This window comes from Hipposideros armiger, unplaced genomic scaffold, assembly GCF_001890085.2.
Source record: "Hipposideros armiger isolate ML-2016 unplaced genomic scaffold, ASM189008v1 scaffold_29, whole genome shotgun sequence".
Lineage (NCBI taxonomy): Eukaryota > Metazoa > Chordata > Mammalia > Chiroptera > Hipposideridae > Hipposideros > Hipposideros armiger.
The window spans coordinates 1,532,766-1,551,471 of NW_017731379.1; the positions used below are offsets into that span (position 1 = coordinate 1,532,766).

Genomic DNA, 18,706 nt, shown 5'->3' on the forward strand with positions numbered 1-18,706 from the left:
TGTGTGTGTGTGTGTGTGTGTGTGTGTGTTTTATGGCTTTGTATTATTCAGTTGAATATTCAGTTTTGTTCATTTGAATAAAAGAGGGGAAAAGGGCTTGACTGTTAAATGCTTATCTCTTAAATAGAGCTTACTGTTAGTTTCCAATAATAGCTTCATTCAGGAGAATGCTATAGAATTTCATTTTTAAAGGTTCCCTGTTAACTGCTACATATTATGTCCGTTTTTAAATCCCTTTTCGTTGGGGCTTAACCTGCCTACCACCTTCTTTGTCCCAAGTTTTGCTGGCTCCTGGAGCCCCTCAGAAGCATGGGGTAGAGTTAAGGTGGGCACTTGATGAGTGGCCGGACAGGTGTCATTTTACTCATGACAAGGTAGAGGGCTTCTTTGGTGAACTAGCCTGTTGTCCCCCAAGGTTTGACCCTTTGACACTGTACTCCCGCCCCCATCTGTCAGTCCCTAGGGCTGCTCTCTATTTTGAATGGCGGCTTGAGTGACTTTAAATACCTGGGGAGTTCTCTGGCTCCAGGGTGGCGCCCCCTAAGGACCAAGGGAGATGAGAAACTGAGCATGGGGTTGGGATGTTCATGGGGGCCCCCAAAGGTTCTGGATAAAGTGCGAGCCTCGTAGGCGCACCGTGGATCCAAGTCCTTGCCTGGGCAGGGACCCCCCCTCCCCACCCCTCACCCCATGCACCCCTTTCCCGGTTCTGCCTGCTTCTTTTTGGCCCAGAGAGGTGAAGGGACTATCCTGGGGGCACACAGCACATTATTTGGTCCTTCCGTCTTTTGAGCGAGGTTAATCATGTGTTGCTTTTACCTGGCCGCTATGCCTCAGTTTGATGATCTTTCATGAGGCCCCATTTCTGATTCTCTGTGGGGCTCCCTTTTGGAAATATGGGAAGGAAGTAATCAGTTCTTCCTGCCCCTTCTCAGAAAGACTCAGTCTTCCTGGGTCTCATGTAGAGTCTCTACACCCAGCAGATTGTTCAAAAGGCCACGATGCCTTGAAAACATTATGCTAAGTGAAATAAACCAGACACAAGAGGACACATGCTGTATGATTCCACTTACATGAGGTACCTAGAATGGGCAAATTCATCGAGACAGAAGGTAGAATAGAGATTATCAGGAACTGAAGGAAGAAAGGAATGGGGAGTTACTGCTTACTGGGTACATACAGTATTTCAGTGTGGGATGGTGAAAAGGTCCTGGAAATGGATGGCGGTGATGGTTGCACAATATTGTACTGAACTGTACACTTAAAAATGGTTAAAATGGGAAATTTTATGTTACATATGTTTCACCCAGTAAAAAAATCAATTGCAAAAAAGAAGATTTTGATGCCAAAAAGGATTTTTCCCCTCCCACCACCCTACCCCTCCCAAATTTCTGACTCCGTTGTTTTGTCCTTACACCTCAGTTTAATTTACTGGGTTGTCGGGAAAGTCATGGCGCATTTTTGCAACGAAAAACATAGAAAAAAAACGTCATGACTTTTCCGACAACCCAATATTTTGGGGGGTTGTTCGTCACACCGAGTTCCTAATTCATTGTAAATGATAACAGCACGTGTGTGATAAAAATGCTTATATGTCAAGGAATAACATTTATTGATAATTAAGTGTTTCACTGCGTCTTTGCTTTCTCCACATGGAATAAATAAATATTTTAGACATAATCAAGTTTGCTTTCTCTATTTGGGCCAAACAGACAGAGATGTTAAAACGATACAGATCTTTAAAGCACTGCAAATGAGTCTTGACATCGCTGAATTGTTATGCATCCAAGGTAGATAGGCTTGAAACCCAGGCTCTCGCCTTTGATCAGGAAAATCATTTTTGTGATACTCAATGTTTGAGTCCTGTGGGTGTAGGGAAGGAACCAGCAGGGAGAATATTAGAGTCAGAATTTGAGCCTGCCCCTGCCCCTGCCCTTCCTGCTATCCGGTTTGAATTTTAATTCCTGTCTCCCGGCTCCATCACACCTCTTCCTGTCCCTGAGTGGTGGCACAGAGTGGGAAATTGGGGCAGCATGAGTTCTGAATGGTATTGGGCCTGGAGTTCAGACAGTGGTTTATTTGCACAGTGTGCCAGGAAGGCGTGGGTTACAGCAGAAAAAGCAGCTTCCGTGGCAGTGAACTCAACCCATGGCCCCCGTGGTGACTTACCCAGGATCAAGTTCATGTGCTCAGCAGCAAACAGTTGCTTTAAAGCAGGCTGTCCTCTGGCTTGTGGAGCGGTGCCCTTCACAGGCACGGACTTCATGCTCTTTTCCGATGACATAGGTGGGTTTGGTTCGCTCATCCTCATTCTCCTGCCTTCTACCCGAAGCGTGTGATGGGCCTGGCTGGAGGAGATCGTTTGTGACCTGCCTCTGTAGGGGTGTCCAAAGCCTGTGACCTTGCTGTATTGATTTCCAGTGGCTGCCCTAAGAAATGGCCACAAACTTGGTGGCTTTAAACAGCAAAAAAATGTATTCTCTCACAGTTCTGGAGGCCAGATGTCTGAAATCAAGGTGACGGCAGGGCCACACTGCCCCGAAGTTTCTAGAAGACAACCTTCCCTTGCCTCTCCCAGCTTCTGGTGGCTCCATGCATTCCTTGTCCGGTGGCTGCATCACTCCAATCTCTGCCTCTGTCTTCACGTGGACTTCTCCCCTCTCTGCCCTCTTTGCCGCCTGTCTCCCTCTCCTTTCTCTTATAAGAACACCTGTCGTTGGATTTAGGGTCCACACTAATTCTTGAGACCTTGAAAGTAATGACATTTGCAAAAACGCTTTTTTCCAAATAAGGTGATATTCATAGGTTCCCGGGGTTAGGACATGGATATATTTGGGGGTGGGGGCGCACTATTCAACCCATTACACTCATCCTAATTCGCAGTGAGTTTCCCCATAAGAACTCACCTGTCTTGGTTGAAGGATTCATACGTTGCCTGAGTTTGGGTCCAGACTAGGGAGGTGACCTTCAGGGACCCATGAGACCCAGGGTGACCCACAAACTAGAAGTGAGGGTTATGAGGGAGGGGTGAGGTCTGTACAGGGGAGATGCTCTCCTTGATGGGACCCTCTGACTTACCCCTTTTAGGGAATGAATTGCTTAAGAAGAGGGATATTGTCTTGTTGCTCTCTGCATCCTCCATGATGCGGGAGCCTGTATATGCAGAAGGAAGCGGGAGGCAGTGATGCCGATGGATTAGCAAGATGCTCAGACCCCAGAGGACCGGAAATGGTTGGTTCAGTCATTCATTCAGCCATCGGCCACTCAGCACTATCTGGGTGTCAGGGCTTATGCATCCTGGGGACCCAGAGTGAATGAGGCCCCTGCCCTGCCCTCCTCCTTGAAGCCAGTGCTAACAGATTCCCGCATCCTGTGCCATACCACCCACCCTCCCCTAAGAACCTTTTGAAGGGTGCTGCATTCAGTCCCTTCTTGAGGGGATCTGGGCTAGAATCTGGGCTCTAGGAGGATGAGCAGGAAGGATGGGGCTAACCAAAATGATGCAGGGCCCCTCTGTGCTGCAGGTCCCCGCCTGGCTGCGCGGTTTACCTGGTGGTTTTCATGGGGACCAACACACCAGAGCCCAAAGAGAAAGCATTTGGAGCCTGCCTACGAGCGGCTCTCGTCCAACTCTGCACATAACACATGGGACCAAGAGCCAAAGAGGAGACGCCCAGGCAGAGGGAACCCAGAGGACACACTGTAGCTCTCTGCAGAGACCTGGTTTAGAGGGGGCTGTATACACCTGGAGAGAGGCCTAACTAATGTCAGACAAACTGTTACTGTGTGCGAGGACCCAGCTTCTCCAAGATGACGCTGGGAGAAACTTGCCAACTTTGAGCCCTGGCAGCAAACACTTGTGTCCCTTCCTGTGGCATGTCTGACCTTCCGTCTTACATGTCTGTAATGGACTGGGCTGTGTGGACTGGGAACATCGGCCTGGTATTATATTTGGTGTGTGGTAATAAGTTATACACCATAATAAAGATCATGGTTGCCATTTGTGTGGTGGTCCTAGCCCTCTGTCTTACTGGAGATGGTCTGAGAGCAAGAAGTGGCCTTTTGCATCTGTTTCCCGAGGAATCTTCTAGACCCTGCAGGAGCTAGGATGTAGGAGCTCAGTGTATCAGTTGCCTGTCCTCTGCTGTTCCTTAGAAAACAGTGGTGGTAGAAAGGGGACTTGAGAGATTCTCTCTCCACCTTGGGTTTCTGGGACCCAAAATAGACACAGAAGCTTGAAAAGGAAGCGTCTAGATTTTTACTCATTGACAGGAAACCCCAATTATTCTAATATAGAAACAGCCATGCTGAGTTGCATCGTCCTCGTTTGTGTTCAGCCAGGCGCTTACTTATCCTTGGGGAAGAGAGTGCCTTGGCCAGTTCGAGCTACTGTTACAAAGTACCGTGGACAGGGAGGCTTATAAACAACAGAAGTTTGTTTCTCACAGTTCTGGAGGCTGGCAGTCTGAGATCAGGGTGTCTTCCTTGTCAAGTTTTTGGTGAAGGCCCTCTTCCTGGTGACAAAGAGCTGTCTTCTCATTGTACCTTCACATGGCAGAGAGAGAACGCCAGCACTGATCCATTCATGAGGCCTCCACCCTCATGACCTAAATCCTCCTCCCTGAGGCTCCACCTCCACACCGTCACGTTGCAGGGTTAGGATTTCAACCTGTGAATTTGGGGAGGACACACACATTCAGTCCACATCAGCATCTTGTGAATTCTGATTGGGGTTGTGACCCGAAGTGTGGGACCCAGTGTCCACGCTCACCACCAATAGTTGGCAGGTGCCAACCTGGAGCCTCAGAGAAGGGAAGGAAGGAGCTTCCCAGGATGACACATAAGCTTGAAGTAAAATCCGAACTACATCCCAGGCCTGCTGCCTCCCCCTCCGAGTGTCTGCACTCTCCGCCTGTGTTCCTTTGTGGTGTTGGTACTGACATTGCAGCTGCGTTTCATCTGACGTGGGGTGCCACCCTGTAAGGGGGTGTTAAAGCCGCGCTCATCAGGTGGGGTCACAGATGGGGCTGCGTGCGGGAGACCCTGTTGGGGGCAAGAAGAGAAGAGAGCGAGGGGCAGGAGGGTAGCAAGAGGAAAAGTCAGGATGCTGAGCAGTGGTCGCCTGCCAAAACTCTTCAGTACGGCTCGTCTGGCAAAGGCGGTCTCCAGCCGAGTAAATACAGTGGATAGCTGACAGGCTGACAGCAGGCATCAAACAATCTTAAACTGCCCCGAATCTGTAGCTGCTTTTGAAGCAGCAGTAGAAAAAGGATGCCTGCATAGAACAGAGGCCCGAAACTTTTAATAGTTTCTTCCAGGCCTCAGGATGTCCTGATGAGGTATTAGAGGAAGTCATTCAGGAAGAAAAGGACAAATAACCGCCTCCGTCTGGAGCCCGACCCCGAGGGCTGGCCATTCCATCGCAGAAAGGGCAAGTGTGGCCCCGCAGTGTTCCTGGCCACCCTGGGCAGCCCACCCGCCTGCCGCGGGGCAGAGAGCTGCGGGGCTCTGACCCTTGTAAATAACAGACAAGTAAATTTCTTGTTTGCTTCGGGGCAAATGTAAACCACACAACGCCCACCGCATGTGGGCGAAATCATTAACTTTTCTTCACTGTTGGAAGGAAGGGTGCTCTATACAAATGAGAAAGCATTGCCTCAACCTGGGGGCCCTTCCGGAGGGTCCACCCCGGTCCCGCCCCCCACAAAACCAGGAGCCTGTTGCCCCTGGAGCACAGCAAAGAAAAATAGGCGAACAGGCCCGAACTGTACTCACCCCCCTCTCTATTTTTGTTTTCCTTTTTCCTTTAGGATTTGGCTTTGTCACTTTTGAGAATGAAGACGTTGTGGAGAAAGTCTGTGAGATTCATTTCCATGAAATCAATAATAAAATGGTAAGTTTGTAGGGCTTGCTCTGAAATGCGATGCCGCCCTTCCCCCACCTACACTCAGTCGTCATGCTGGAGTGGGCAGGGTGGGCTTGGGGACCGGACTCGAAGGGTCTGACCTTGTGAATGGCAGGCGTAAAGGGCCAAATAGGAAGCATGTTGAGCTTTGCGGGCCATACAACTGACTGTCGCAACGACTCCACTCTGCTGTTGTAGCATCCACAGACAAAACATTCATGAATGAGCAAGGACACAAATTGAAATCTCATGTAATTTTCATGTGTCACGAAATATCTGTCTGTCTGTTTTTATCATTTAAAAATGTAACAACCATTCTTAACTCTTGGACTGCACAAAATCCGGTAGGGGGCCCAGATTTGGCGGGCAGGTTGTAGTTTACCAACCCCTGGCTTGGGATATGCATTTGCTGTTTGGCTTGGCATGGGGTGGGGGTGGAGGGGGAGTGGGGGAGGGCAGTGCTGTCCTAGATATGAAGTTTACTGCCCCAATTATTTCTCTTTTTGAGCCCAGCTGGGTACTTAACAGTCTCCCCATCTGATCAACCAGATAGTTTTACCCTCATGATCAGCTGTTTCCGTCCCTGATCAACCAGATAGTTTTACCCTCATGATCAGCTGTTTCTGTCCCTTCCTTTGGCTCTTTAAAGCTCCTTTTCCAGGCCTGGCATGCTCAACAGGTTGATCATTGGAAATTTGGGGAGCCAGGTGGGCCTCCCAGAGAAACGGCCACCAGAGGGCGCCGTGCCATGTGCAGACCGTGCACCCTGGCTTGCTTGCCATCTCAAACTCCTTTCTTCAAATTAAGTAGGTAGGTGGGTGAGAAACCCCTTCCTCGTTGGTTCCAGACAAATGGGGGCTCTGCAGATGTTTCCAGGGCCATCAGCAGTGCCTTCAGAGACAAAACATTTTGATTGGTTGGTCGGCAGAGCCTCCAAGCCCCATAAGAACAGGGAGGGCAAATTTGTGTTTCAGTCGCTGCTGTAACTTTGATATTTTCTTCCTTTAGTCAGAACATTCCTTGCTTCTGAAACATGCATTCAGATATTCATTGTATATTGGTCTGCTATGTGTTCACTGACTTTAACTTCAATAATAGAGCTTTTAGTGTGGATAAGATCAAAGCAATCTGCTTAGCATGTGGTGCTACAGGCCTGATTCAATATTTGACTTGCTAATTTTTTCCCAGGGCACTAAAATAATATTGTTGGTATTGTTCCTAGCCATCATATGCATCTGAAATGAAAATACTGTTTCTTTGCATACTGCAGGTTGGAGGCGTCCACCCAGGCGTTAGAATCCTACAGGGGAGATAAGTGTGCAGGGATAACATAGGTGTCCTCATAGGCTTTCTCCACCCCTCTAAATTCAGAGCCTTCCGGTTGGTCCCTCTCTCTTTCTGGAGGTTACTACTTACTATTTTTTAAACTAGAGAGACAGGGGGCTTAAAAGCAAACCTGCCCCCATTGCCCAAGGTGCCTTGTTTATCCCAGCCAGGTGTGCCATTGACAGGCTCCACTGAGGGCTGCCTGGGCAGCGGGGAGTGGAAGAGGCAGGCGAGAGCGCTGGCAGATGCCAATGTCCTGCCAGGACTTAATGGTTCATCAGGAAGGCCCGATGAAGACTGACAAGAGACTGCGCTGTAGGCTGCCTCAAATGCATATGTGCAGCCCTTCACCATTGACTGGCTTTGAAATGAACCTGAGACACAAATGGGAAAGGGCTTTATTCTCTTCGCTGTTCCAGTGGGGAAACTGAGGCCCAGGGGATTTGCCCCGGGGCTACCCAGGTAGTGAGGGAGCTTGGTTCTTGAGCTTATTGGCTGTCAGATGAACTATGCAGACAGTTGTTTGAGCTTGGGGGTGGGAGAGTGAATCCCCAAGTTGACACAGGGGGACACTCAGAAGTACCTTCAGCCTCAGAAAGGTAACCTGTGGGCTGGCTTGAAGCCAGAGAGCTTTGTGGCCGTTGTCCCCAGTCATTTCATATGTGATGCCTTCTTTTCCACCCAGGTAGAGGCTGACTGTGGCAGGTGCAGGTAACTGTGTTGGATCGTGTGAGGGTTTCTGTTTCCTTTTGAATCTGGGGCTGGTACTGTTCTTTAAGAGAAGAAGCAACGATGGAAATGGACAAGAGGAAGGGGTGGGGGCGGAGTGGTTGGGATCGCAGTCAGGCTTGGGAGGTATCACTGCAGGGTGCCCAGTCCAGCCCCCCCCCCCAGTGCCAAGCTCCAGGGAGCATTTAGAGGTACTGAGAAAGGGCATCTGTAGGTCCCCTCCCTGAGCTTGTGATGGCAGCCTCACGGGACTGCTGGGCTGGGTGAGACACCACGGGCAAAGGTGGAGCACGGTGCAGGGTCTTGCTTGATAAACGTGGGTTCCCTCGTCGTCTGTCGTTGTCAAAGGACTTCTTCAGCGAGCTCCCCTCCTCTGACGGGCTTTGGGAGAGGACCCTGAATCCTGAATTGCTGTGGGCTCTCTCTTACTGGTTTCTACTTCTAAGGCCCAAAGAAAAGGAAATGAATTTAAACTGTGTGATGGAGAGAATTCAAATGAGAGATCAGAAAGACTGGGAACTTGGAGACTGCCAAGCAGGAACACAGGCGGTTGTTAGAATGTCCGGGGGAGTGTTTTGTAAACTGGACTGTGCTGTGAAGCTGTAAAGACCCATCTCCTGGAGCCCCCGCACTCTCTCTTTATGAATTCAGCAGGAACAGAGAGCTAGCTGTACTGCCCCCAGACGTGCCTGGAGCTACCGTTTTTCTCTTAGTCACAGATAAGAATGGGCTCACTGCTGATAAGTCACAAAGGTAGGACTCAAATCCAGGTCTTCTGATTCTTAATGCAGTGCTCCTATGCCTGGCATGCAGTAGGCTAAGTAATCATGGAAGGACTAAGGATTAGACGAGGGACCGTGTGACCGTGAGGCACATCATAATTTCCTATCTGATTTGGTTGGCCAATCTCCTGGGCATTTTTTTAAATGAGGGCCCTTCTCTGCCATCTGGGAGAACCAGCAGCAGGCCTGAGTGCTTCTCAGGAAGCTGGGATCATAGGAACGCTGCCTTCCTCCCCATATAGGCCCTGCCTGAAGAAGGTCACCTCCAGGGTGGTGGCAGGGGAATGGCCAAAAAGACCCCACATGGCACCCTCCCACACAGAGATCCCACGAACAGCTAAATGTTTCTGAGTGCTAACTACGTGCTCTACAGAGTGCTTGCTTTATGCATGCGCCTCTTCTCATTTGATTATCACACCCACTCTGGTGTCGGTGCTAATTATTGTCCCCATTTTACTGATAAGCAGAGTGAGGCAGAGAGAGAGGTTCAGCAACTTCTCCAGGGCCACAGGGTCAGCGAGTGGTAGCACCAGATTTCAAGTCCCGAAAGCTTAACATTTAGAGCTCCCGTTTTATACTCAGTGGGCTCTTCCCTCTCTCCAGGCTGAAAGGGGCTTCAAACGTCATCTTACTGGTCTACAGCCTTCCAAGGCCGCTGACTGGCCCCTTTGTCAGCCATGTTGTGGCCCAGGTGGTTCCACATTCTCCTAAGAGACGGGCAAGGAGTTGGGCTCACTCAGGGCCCGATTCCCAGCTGGGCAGAAGGGCCATGCTTCGGTGTAAGGGGTCCCAGATGGCACAATGGATCTCCAGGCAGGCAAGCTGGCCATCCCCCCCATCCCCCAGCTCAGGGCCCAACCCACGAGAGCCGAGATCCAGCCCCTTCCTCCGTCTTGACACAGGTCAGAGTGAAGCCCAAATTCGGCTCTTTCTCAGTAAACACACACGTGCACATGTGGAGCCACCTGCTGTCCCTCCAGAGCGGGACACCTCTGGCTATTCCACTACCCCAGGCACGGGCGCAGCTAATAATGCCTCCCGCCGTGTGCCCCTGATTGAAGCAGCCTCTGAGCAGCAGGGACACTGGCTTGATTAGTGTGCTAGGCAGCCTCCCAGGGGACAGCCGCAAGGAGGGAGGCAGGAATGAAGAAAGAGAACTTAGGGTACAGTTTGAATAGTGCCTGGGTGAGGGCACCTCAGGTAGAGCCTGTTCCCACTCCTGATTCAACAGAAAGATACTGGCGTTTACACGCGGTCTCCTTTTGTCCCGAGGTCAGGGTCGTTGTCACATTTTATAGAGGGTGACACAAGCTCAGATTGGCGAAGGGACTTTTGCAGCCCGCTTTTCTAAGTGGCAGAGCTGGGATTTGAACCTGTGCCGTTCCGGCTCCCACTCCGTGTTCTTCCCACTATACCCTGCTGCCCGCTTAGGCAAACCTCCTCATGGGAAAATCTGGATTGATTTGATTGGTGAATGTGAGGAAGGGCTTTTATTTGTTTTCTGTAAGGATTACTATAGGATTCCTTTAAATAGTCCTTCTCCTTGTCCCTTTAAGGTGTTCAAATTTATGTAAATTGCCAAGCAGTTTGCAAGGTTGTTAGTAATGCAGAGTCTCAGGCCCCACCCCAGACCTACCAAATCAGTCTGCATTTTGAGAAATCTCCAGTGATTTGTGCGCGTGTTCAAGTCTGCGAAGCATGAGGCGAGGACCCCTGCTAAGGAGAGAGAATGCAGGACTTGTGGGTCAAAGCGTCCATCCGGTGTCAGAAGGAAGGGACCCAAGATGAGGGAACTGAGCCCCTAAGAGCTCGGAGCCAGATGAGCCGCCTGGCACAGGACACCCCCATCCCTTACCCGCCCTGGGTACCACCGCACACTCCCTTGAGGTCAGACAGACCAGGTCTCCCCCCCCAGGAGGCTGTCAGTGCAGGGACTCCCCATATGGGCATGCCCTTGCCCTCTGATGCATGTCTTGGAGTTTTGATCCTACCTGTATGGGCACATCCACTGGGGTGAAGGGCTGGATCCTGCAAGTGACATGCGAATGTCACTAGGCCCCCTAGTTGGGACCTGCTGGGTCATGGATGGGCACCTAGGACTTTGGAACACAGGGACCCGAGCCTGAATCCCAGATCCACCTCTGGTTATCCTGTGACCCCGAAATACCCCCGCTGCCTGCACCCGTTTCCTCCCTGTAAGATGGGAAGGATGATGCCTGTTGCCCTCGCAGCTTATTGAAAGCCCTCGTTTGGGTCCTGACCCTGGGGAGTCTTCACCTGCTCTGCTGTGGGTTCTAGAACCCCTCAGCCTTGAAGGAATCAGCCCTCCAGAAAACCTCCTTGGTAGCTGCATGTCTAAAGCTAGGAGCCAATAAACTATTTGTAAAGGGCCCGAGAGTAAAGATTTTAGTCTTTGAGGGCCCTACAGTCTGTCACAACTACTAACTCTGCTATCATAGTGCAAAAGCAGCCACTGACGGTATATAAACAGGTGGGCTTGGCTACATTCAAACAAAAGCTTTTTTACAAAAATAAGCAGAAGCTGGATTCGGCCCATGGACTCTATATTGGGTTGTCAGAAAAGCCATGACATATTTTTTCTATGTTTTTCGTTGCAAAAATGCATCATGACTTTCCCAACAACCCAACAGTTTCTGACTCCCAGCCGAACTAATGTAGCTCAGGGCAGGCGAGGTCTGCTTATCTCAAGGGGCCCAAGGAGAGGCTTTTAGCCAAGAGGTGACCCAGGTTCACTACTGAGTCAGCTTTTTACTAGTCAGAGGCAGAGTGTGGAGGTGGGGGTGCCCCAAACAGACGCTGGGGTTTAGGACACCGCCCGGTGGAAAGGGTCAGCGCCTTCATGCTTTGAGGGGCCCCAGAGCCCTGAACAGGTGGGGAGTGCAGGAATGGTCCTAGTGGTGCACTGTTGACCCAAGCCACCGTCCCAGCAGAGGTGCCACAAACCTCTCCCTGCTGAATGCCCTGCAGTGCTCCTCCTGGCTCTGCTTTGTGCTCTTGGGCAAGTTACTTAGCTTCTGTTCTCCCATCTCTGTAAGACCAGGTAATGGTGGCACCTGCCTCACAGAGGGCTGGGACGTGAGACTTGGGAGGGTTTTTACCAGGCTGTAGCACACTCTATCAAAGGGATAGGGTTGGTTTTTTTACTATTATTATCATCATCATCATCATCATCACTATCATTATTCCTAGAATCGTTTTATTGAACAAATACATAATCATAAGGTAAGGTGGCCCTGGACAGATTACAAGTCAGTAAAATGCAGGTGTGTGTCTCTGGGGAAGAGAGGGGTGCATGAGGTGAGCACTCGATGCTGTGGCTGGGAGGTGGTCCCAAGGAGAGACGAAGGCTCAGCCTGCAGAGCAGAGCAGAAGGGACCCACAGATTTTCTAGACCCCAGGGGAGCTGACTCAGGCCCTTCAGCTGAATCATCCTTGGGGGAGGTTCTGAAAACCCCACTTCTAAGAGCAAAGCCTGGTGAGATCTCAGGCCCTCAGCCCAGGGCACCCTGGGGGATTAACCCTGGAGCCAGGCCTTCTGGGAGGGATTAGGACAAGCGAGCAGGAGTGTCCTGGGTTGGCCTCTGGGACTCGGGGCCGCCGTGCCGGGCCAGGCGATAGGGTGGGCATGGGGTGCTGCCACCTGGCAGGGTACCCCAGTGACTGCGCACGCATCCTTTCCCTTAGGCTGCTCCTCCTCAGCCCAACTGAGACCTGGGTCGGGAACCAGCCCAAAAGTGGAGGGGGCGGGGTGGATAATGTGGGTGGAATTAACTAGGCTTCTGTGTTCACCCTCCTATTTGTAGCATCATTCTCACTCGTAAGCTAATTTTAGCCATCCATTCTGCTTCTGTTACCATTTATAAAATGAGAATGTCAAATGCAATATTAAACAAGCAGGATGAAGGCAAAAAAAAAAAAGAGGAAATGCCAGAGAGGCACTTAATAAATGAAGCTTGTGTTTACGTGGAGGAGAGGCCCTGGGTCTCCCCCACCCCATCGTGCACTGGCACACAAGTTGTTTGTGTGTAAGTTGTTTATGTACCGGCTCTGTTAATGCGGGCAGAGGGATTCGCGTGTTGGGGAAGGTGAGGACAGCGGCAGCGGGCAGGCGGGGAAGGGGCGGGGGGAGTGTTTGTTGCTGTTTAGGGAGAAGTAATGTGCCCGGTGGGGAGGTGGCCTCCCGGTCTCCTAGTTCTGGCTCCTTTGTCCTTCATCTGTCCTCTGGTGAGGTCACTGCAGGGGGGCGGGGAGAGCGGAGCATCCTTCTCAGTATCTAGCTGCCCCTCAACTCTGGGCTTTTCCGCGTGTGCTGCCCCCTGCATCCCCTGCACACCACCCACAGGAGGGGGGACGGAGACCACCCAAAGAGGCTGCTCCCCTCTCTCCACACCCCTTCTCTGGGGCCTGTTCTCCCTTTGACTTTGCTCAGCTGCTGTTTGCCTGACAGCCTAGGGAAGCGCAAGCTAATGCTCAAGCCATGCCTTTTCTTCTCTTTTAAATAGAGAAATTAAGCGAGGCCCCATCTGTGCAAGGTCTCTGGCAGAGCCCACCCTGGTCTGGGGGAAGCGCTCAGCCTGGTGGCAGAATTTGGGCACCTGCTGGAGGCTGATATTCCTTTTCACTTTGAAATGTCCTTGCAGGTTCCCAGAAAGGAAAAGGAGAACAGCTGTTGCTGCCACCGTCAGCTTTTTCCCCAAATAGTGCAGCCTGTGCAGCTTCCTTTGCACACCTTGCTGATGAAAGCAGGAAGATGGGGCTCTACCTGGCTGGCAGTTGGGGGAGGTTAGGGGGAGAGTCAGCGGCCGCATGCCTGGAATCTGTGGGTTGGAGGGTGGCAGCCACTTTCTCTCTCCTCTCTGCTCCCCAGTCTTTTTGGGATTTACGTCAGCACAGATGTGAACTGGCTTTATCACCTTCAAAGGTGCTCATCTAGGCTCCGTGTGGAGGACAGTAAAGTGTGACCCAACCAACTGCCAGGATGCCAAAAAATGCGTATACATGACTCGTATTCATCTTTTGTCGCCGGTATCTATTGAATATTACAATTCTATACAGTTTTTTTTTCTTTTTTAAAATATGTATCCATTTTTTTTGGCACCCTGTGTATATCCAGCACTTAAAGGATTAGCTCGTTTAATTTATTAGCTCCCTACAGCCCTGTGGGGTAGGTAGGCACTGTGTTACTGTTTTACAGATGAGAAAATTGAGGCACAGAAAAGTCAGGAGCAGCAGTTTAAAGCCAGGAGCCTTAGCCTCTAGATGGGACTGCTGTGGGTGGGACAAGACCCCTGCCCTGGGGTCAGGTGGGGTGGGAGGCTGCAGTCATGTGTCTCGGATGGTGCTGCGGGCCAGCTCCTCTCCACGCCTTGCCTAGACTTTCAGTACCTCCGAGAGAGAACCTCATCTTAATGAATTCATCTGTGTGTCCATACCCGGCCCCTTCCTGCTAAATAGGAGGTACTGATAGTATTGGTTTATGACTTCTTTCACTTTGCCATCGCTGATTTTAATAAAGCACTGAGCAGAGGAAACAGTGTATGAAATTGATTCTGGAAGTGTTAGGGAAAGTCATTCTGGAAGTAGGATTGGGAATGGGTTTGTGGAAGAAATAGCACCTGAGTGGGCCTTGAGGGTGGTAGGGAAGGGCTGTGAAGGCAGGACCTGGGCAGCCAGATGTGAACAAACGGGGTTTTGAATTTGGGGACCTAGGATTGAATCCCGACGGTGCTGTGACCTGGCTTTGTGACCTTAGACAAATCATTCCTCAGGACCTGAGTTTCCTTTTGTACTGTAACATTGGGGCTAATTAGGCCAACTCAGAGGAAATGAGGAATTGATTAGTGAGGGTGTTGAGAACAGTGACTCCAAGGACTTCAGTGTGCCATGCACTGAGCTTTACATGCAGTACATATAGATGTCATGGTGTGTATTCCTATACATTATATATGTGTACACACACGTGCACACACACGTGAGGATGTCATGACAGCCTAGCATATGGGGAGTGCCCGGTGCACAGTATGTCCCTTCCTCCCCAGAGTAATCCTGCTGAGTCAAGATCATATGTCCTGCCAGACTCTCAGTGCTTCTCACTAATGGTCGGGGCTGTTTCTAGCAAGCATGTGTCCTTTGAAGGTAGACGTTTCTGCTGGCTGCCGTCACCTGCCTAAGCTGGCATTTCCATTTTGGTTGGCACAGTAACCCCTTCTTCCATAGACTTCAGGGAGGTGGGGGCGGGGGGTCCCATATCTGTGAGGACCCTTTTGCAATAGAACAAGATACGTTATCAGGTACAAGTGGGCCCTCTGGTGCTTGGCCACGCGCTGCTGCCTGTCTTCAAGGACAGTGCCTGATTGAGATGTCTGGGGAAGGGAGGAGGGAGGGAACGGAACATAGAACTCCCTTCTGCTCACTTCCAGAATTGACAGTGCCCCGCTGAGAGGCCTCTCTGAGCTCGCAGAGGGCAGAAGGGCTGGCACTGGTGAGGGGCAGGTATGGCAGGATAGCTAGGCACCCTCCCCTGCTGGAATCAAGGGCTGGGTCTTGCCATTGCTGCTGTCAGGATTTCCGGGGTGTGATTGCTACCACCGCCCATGATGGGGTCTCAGGCCGTGTCCTCACGTAGCCACGCACTCATGCTGGTTATGAGTCCCTCCTGCCTCTGACTGTGGATACATAGAGTGGCTCAGTAGCATGGAAACCCTGGAATTGACGTTAAGAACCAAGAAGAGGCGACCTGACTTTCTGAAGGTCACTTCAGGGAGAGAGTCCCGGCAGGTCCGTTTCGGGTGTGAGCTCCACATTGAGGAAGCCTGGGTCCCGCCTTCCCTCTGCAGGCCCTCTCTGCCTCTCTTAAGTGGGCTGTTCATGTGCTTGTCATCCCGCACCTTGGTATTTATCGGACTCTTTCTTCAACCCTCATTCAACAACTGCCTTGAGCACAGCCGGCTTCCTGGGTGTGCCACTAGAGCAGCTGTTGCAGGCCCTGCACTCAGGAAGGTCCTCACTGGTTTAGTGCTCTGCTGATGCCATCTTGGAACTCTTGGATATTGTTGAACAAACGGCCCCTCGTCTTCATTGTGCAGCAGCCTGCGTGGTCTCTAGCACGTTCTGTGCCGGCCATGCTCTTAAGGACAGCAGAGACTCGGTTCCTCACCGAGGAGGTCACCTGTGTTTGTCTTCCTTGCTCTGCAGGCTCCTTGAGGGAAGGTCCTCTCTGAATCTTGGTTATGAACCTGCAAAAGCCCCATGAAGGGTTCTGTCTTCCTCGTTTCCAGAAACGCTTGTGACTGGCAGAGAGAGCAGGCGAGAGCAGTGGGCAGGAGGAAGAAAGACTGTGGCCCATGGGATGGCGCAGGCCAATCAGGGAACTGTGTGTGTGGTTTCTGGGGTACAGCTCACCCCTCCTGCCCTCCTGGAGAGGTCTGGGTGGCTCCTGGGCTCCAGGCAGGACCCCTGAGTCTTTACACTGGAACATCACCCCCTCTTCCCTTTGTCTCCCTGAAAGGCGCTCAGAGCCTAACAGCCAGAGGAGATGGTCAGTTTGGGGCTTCAGAGAAGCAGTGTTGGCCTGGAAACTACCAGAACCTGGCTGAGCAGCAGCAGCTTGAGTCAAAGGAGGAGCTGATCTTGGGGCAAGACCAGGTCAGGTCTCTGTGTCTTTCAGAAAGCTCCCCAGAAGGACGGCGCCCACCAAGGAAGCCACTTGCCTGGCTCTCTGTTTCCCCTCCCTTCCTACCAGCCAGACAGTCCAGGTTGATCTTTCTGAGCAGCTGTGGATTTTATCCTCCCCTAGAGGAGCAAACCATTTCTAACATGACCTGTTGGGGGTGAGAAGTGAAGCTACAAACACTGGCCTCTTCAGGCCACACAAGAGTTTCCTTGTCCTGGGCTGTAAATCAAGGCCCCAGGCACAGGGCTTGGGTTTCCCCAGACCGAGGTGGGGTCTGGTTTCCCTCCCGGCCCTGGGGGCGTGCTGACTAGGGCCGTTTGTGTAGAAACCAGGAATGAACAAAAGCCTTTTCACTTCCCAGACCCTGGTTGGCATCCTCCTCAGACTGCCAGCCTCTTGCTCTTCCAAAAGGTGCCCAGCAGGGAGCTTGCCTCAGCAAGGGCTGCAGGCCAGTTGGGTGGGGGCAGCCACTCAGAATGGTGGCAGGGAAGTGTGCCCACGGATGTCCTAGCACCTTCTCCGAAAGCCAATGCCAAGAGTCGTCCCCCACCCCACCCCACCCCACCCCCGGGTGTGGCACAGGACCCGGTGCCCTGGTATGCACCATAGCATTAGGCAAACCTGGGCTCAAACCCAGCCCTGCCACACATGGACTGTGTCTGCAACCATCGGTGAGGTGTCTGAAGTACCTGGGCTTCAGTTTCCTGTCCTAGAAGATGCGTAGGTCGTGATAAAGGGCATTACTGGGTGCACTGACAAAATGGGAGTACAGAAGCTGGAGTAGATAAATGTGCTGTGTCAATGTTAAATGTCCTGAGGTTTATAACTGTACTGTGGTTATGTAAGAAAATGTCTTTATGTTTAGGAAATACATACCATAACATATGCAACTCGCTCTCAAATAGTTCAGGGGGGAAAAGAAAATCACAGACCTAGACTAGACCTAGACCTGTGGAATGTACAAATTGATAAAGCAAAAGTGACAAACTGATATAACAGGGCAACCTGGGTCAAGGATGTACAGGTGGCCTTTTTACTATCCTTGCCATTTTTCTGTAAGTTTGAAATTATTTATAAATAAAAAATTAGAAACAACCCTTGCTGAATTGCTCTGGACCCTGATTGGAAGAGGCACCCACCCCAACAAGCAGCCGGCACAGAGTGGTGAGAGAGCACACGTGCAAGCTCATATCAGGCCTCTGATCCGTCCTCGAAAAGGAACATCCTTGACGAGGGTTCAGCTAGGTCATTCTTCTGAGCCCATAACCATTGGCTGACAAGGAAGCCACACCCTCTCTTCCAAGACCACTTTGCTAAGCAAAGCAGCATATTTAGAGATTGAGATTTTGAAGGCAACCCCATCTACCTTTGCGGGATTGGCCTCTGACCCTTAATGGGAGGCTGTTTCTTGGCTTTGCCCGCTGTGAAACTTGAAAATAGGAGACCTCCTCTTCCCAGCGCGAGAAGATGGTCACAGTCTTCTCTGAGGCTTCTTGCAAGCACAAACCCAAATGGCATTTCCTGCTACATCTCTCGCCCCTCCAACCAGACTGCTTGTTTTCGGTACCATTTGAAGCCGTAGCAATGGCAGCCGTCGTGAGAAGCTGCCGAAGTGGGGTCTGAACAGTCAATTGAGATTCAAGGACCAAGACTTGGTGGGAGATGTTTGCTCCTCAGGCTCTGCCCCCACCCAGGGCTGCCCTAGCGAGAGCACTTTGGCGTGGGTGGTGGGGCGCGTTTATTATAAATGGGGGTCTTGGGGTGGTGCTGAAACAGCTGGAGCAAGAGCTCTGATCACCAGGAGAACCACTTCCATTTTGCATCTGTTGACCTGGGGAGCCATGCAAGCCTCTCTGGGGCTGCCCTGGGAGGGGTGCTCCCATGCTCTGCCTTATGCCTCAAGGCAAAGGCAGCCCTCGGTGCTCACTGCCCCAGGACCCAGCCAGCCAGATGCTAAGGGCGGGAGGAATGCTCCCCACTGTCCTGTCTGCTCACTGCTCTTCACTGATCTCATGTGGGAGTCAGTCTCCAAAAATGGCCACTGTGATCTAGGCCTCCTGGTATTCACCCCCTCATGTGTTCCCCTCCCACACCAAATCGAGGCTGGCCCCGTGGAACCAGTAGAACGTGATGGAGGTAACAGTGTGAATCCCAAGGCTAGGCATTGCAGCTTCTGCCTTGCTCTCTTGAAATGCTTGTGCTTGGGACACAGCCACCATATTGTGAGAAGACTGAGTGCCATGGAGAAGCCATGAGCAGGTGACTCCCTCG

General features: G+C 51.4%; 1 protein-coding gene across 10 annotated transcripts in view; it reads left to right on the forward strand.

The window, feature by feature from the left end:
- Window positions 1–18,706, forward strand: part of MSI2 (musashi RNA binding protein 2) — a 400,159-nt gene that overhangs the window by 315,458 nt on the left and 65,995 nt on the right. For all 10 annotated transcript variants that reach the window (XM_019636623.1, XM_019636622.1, XM_019636616.1 and 7 more), the window contains exon 7: window positions 5,811–5,893. In XM_019636623.1, coding sequence (XP_019492168.1) covers window positions 5,811–5,893 — 83 coding nt within the window. The remainder of the gene's footprint in view (window positions 1–5,810; window positions 5,894–18,706) is intronic.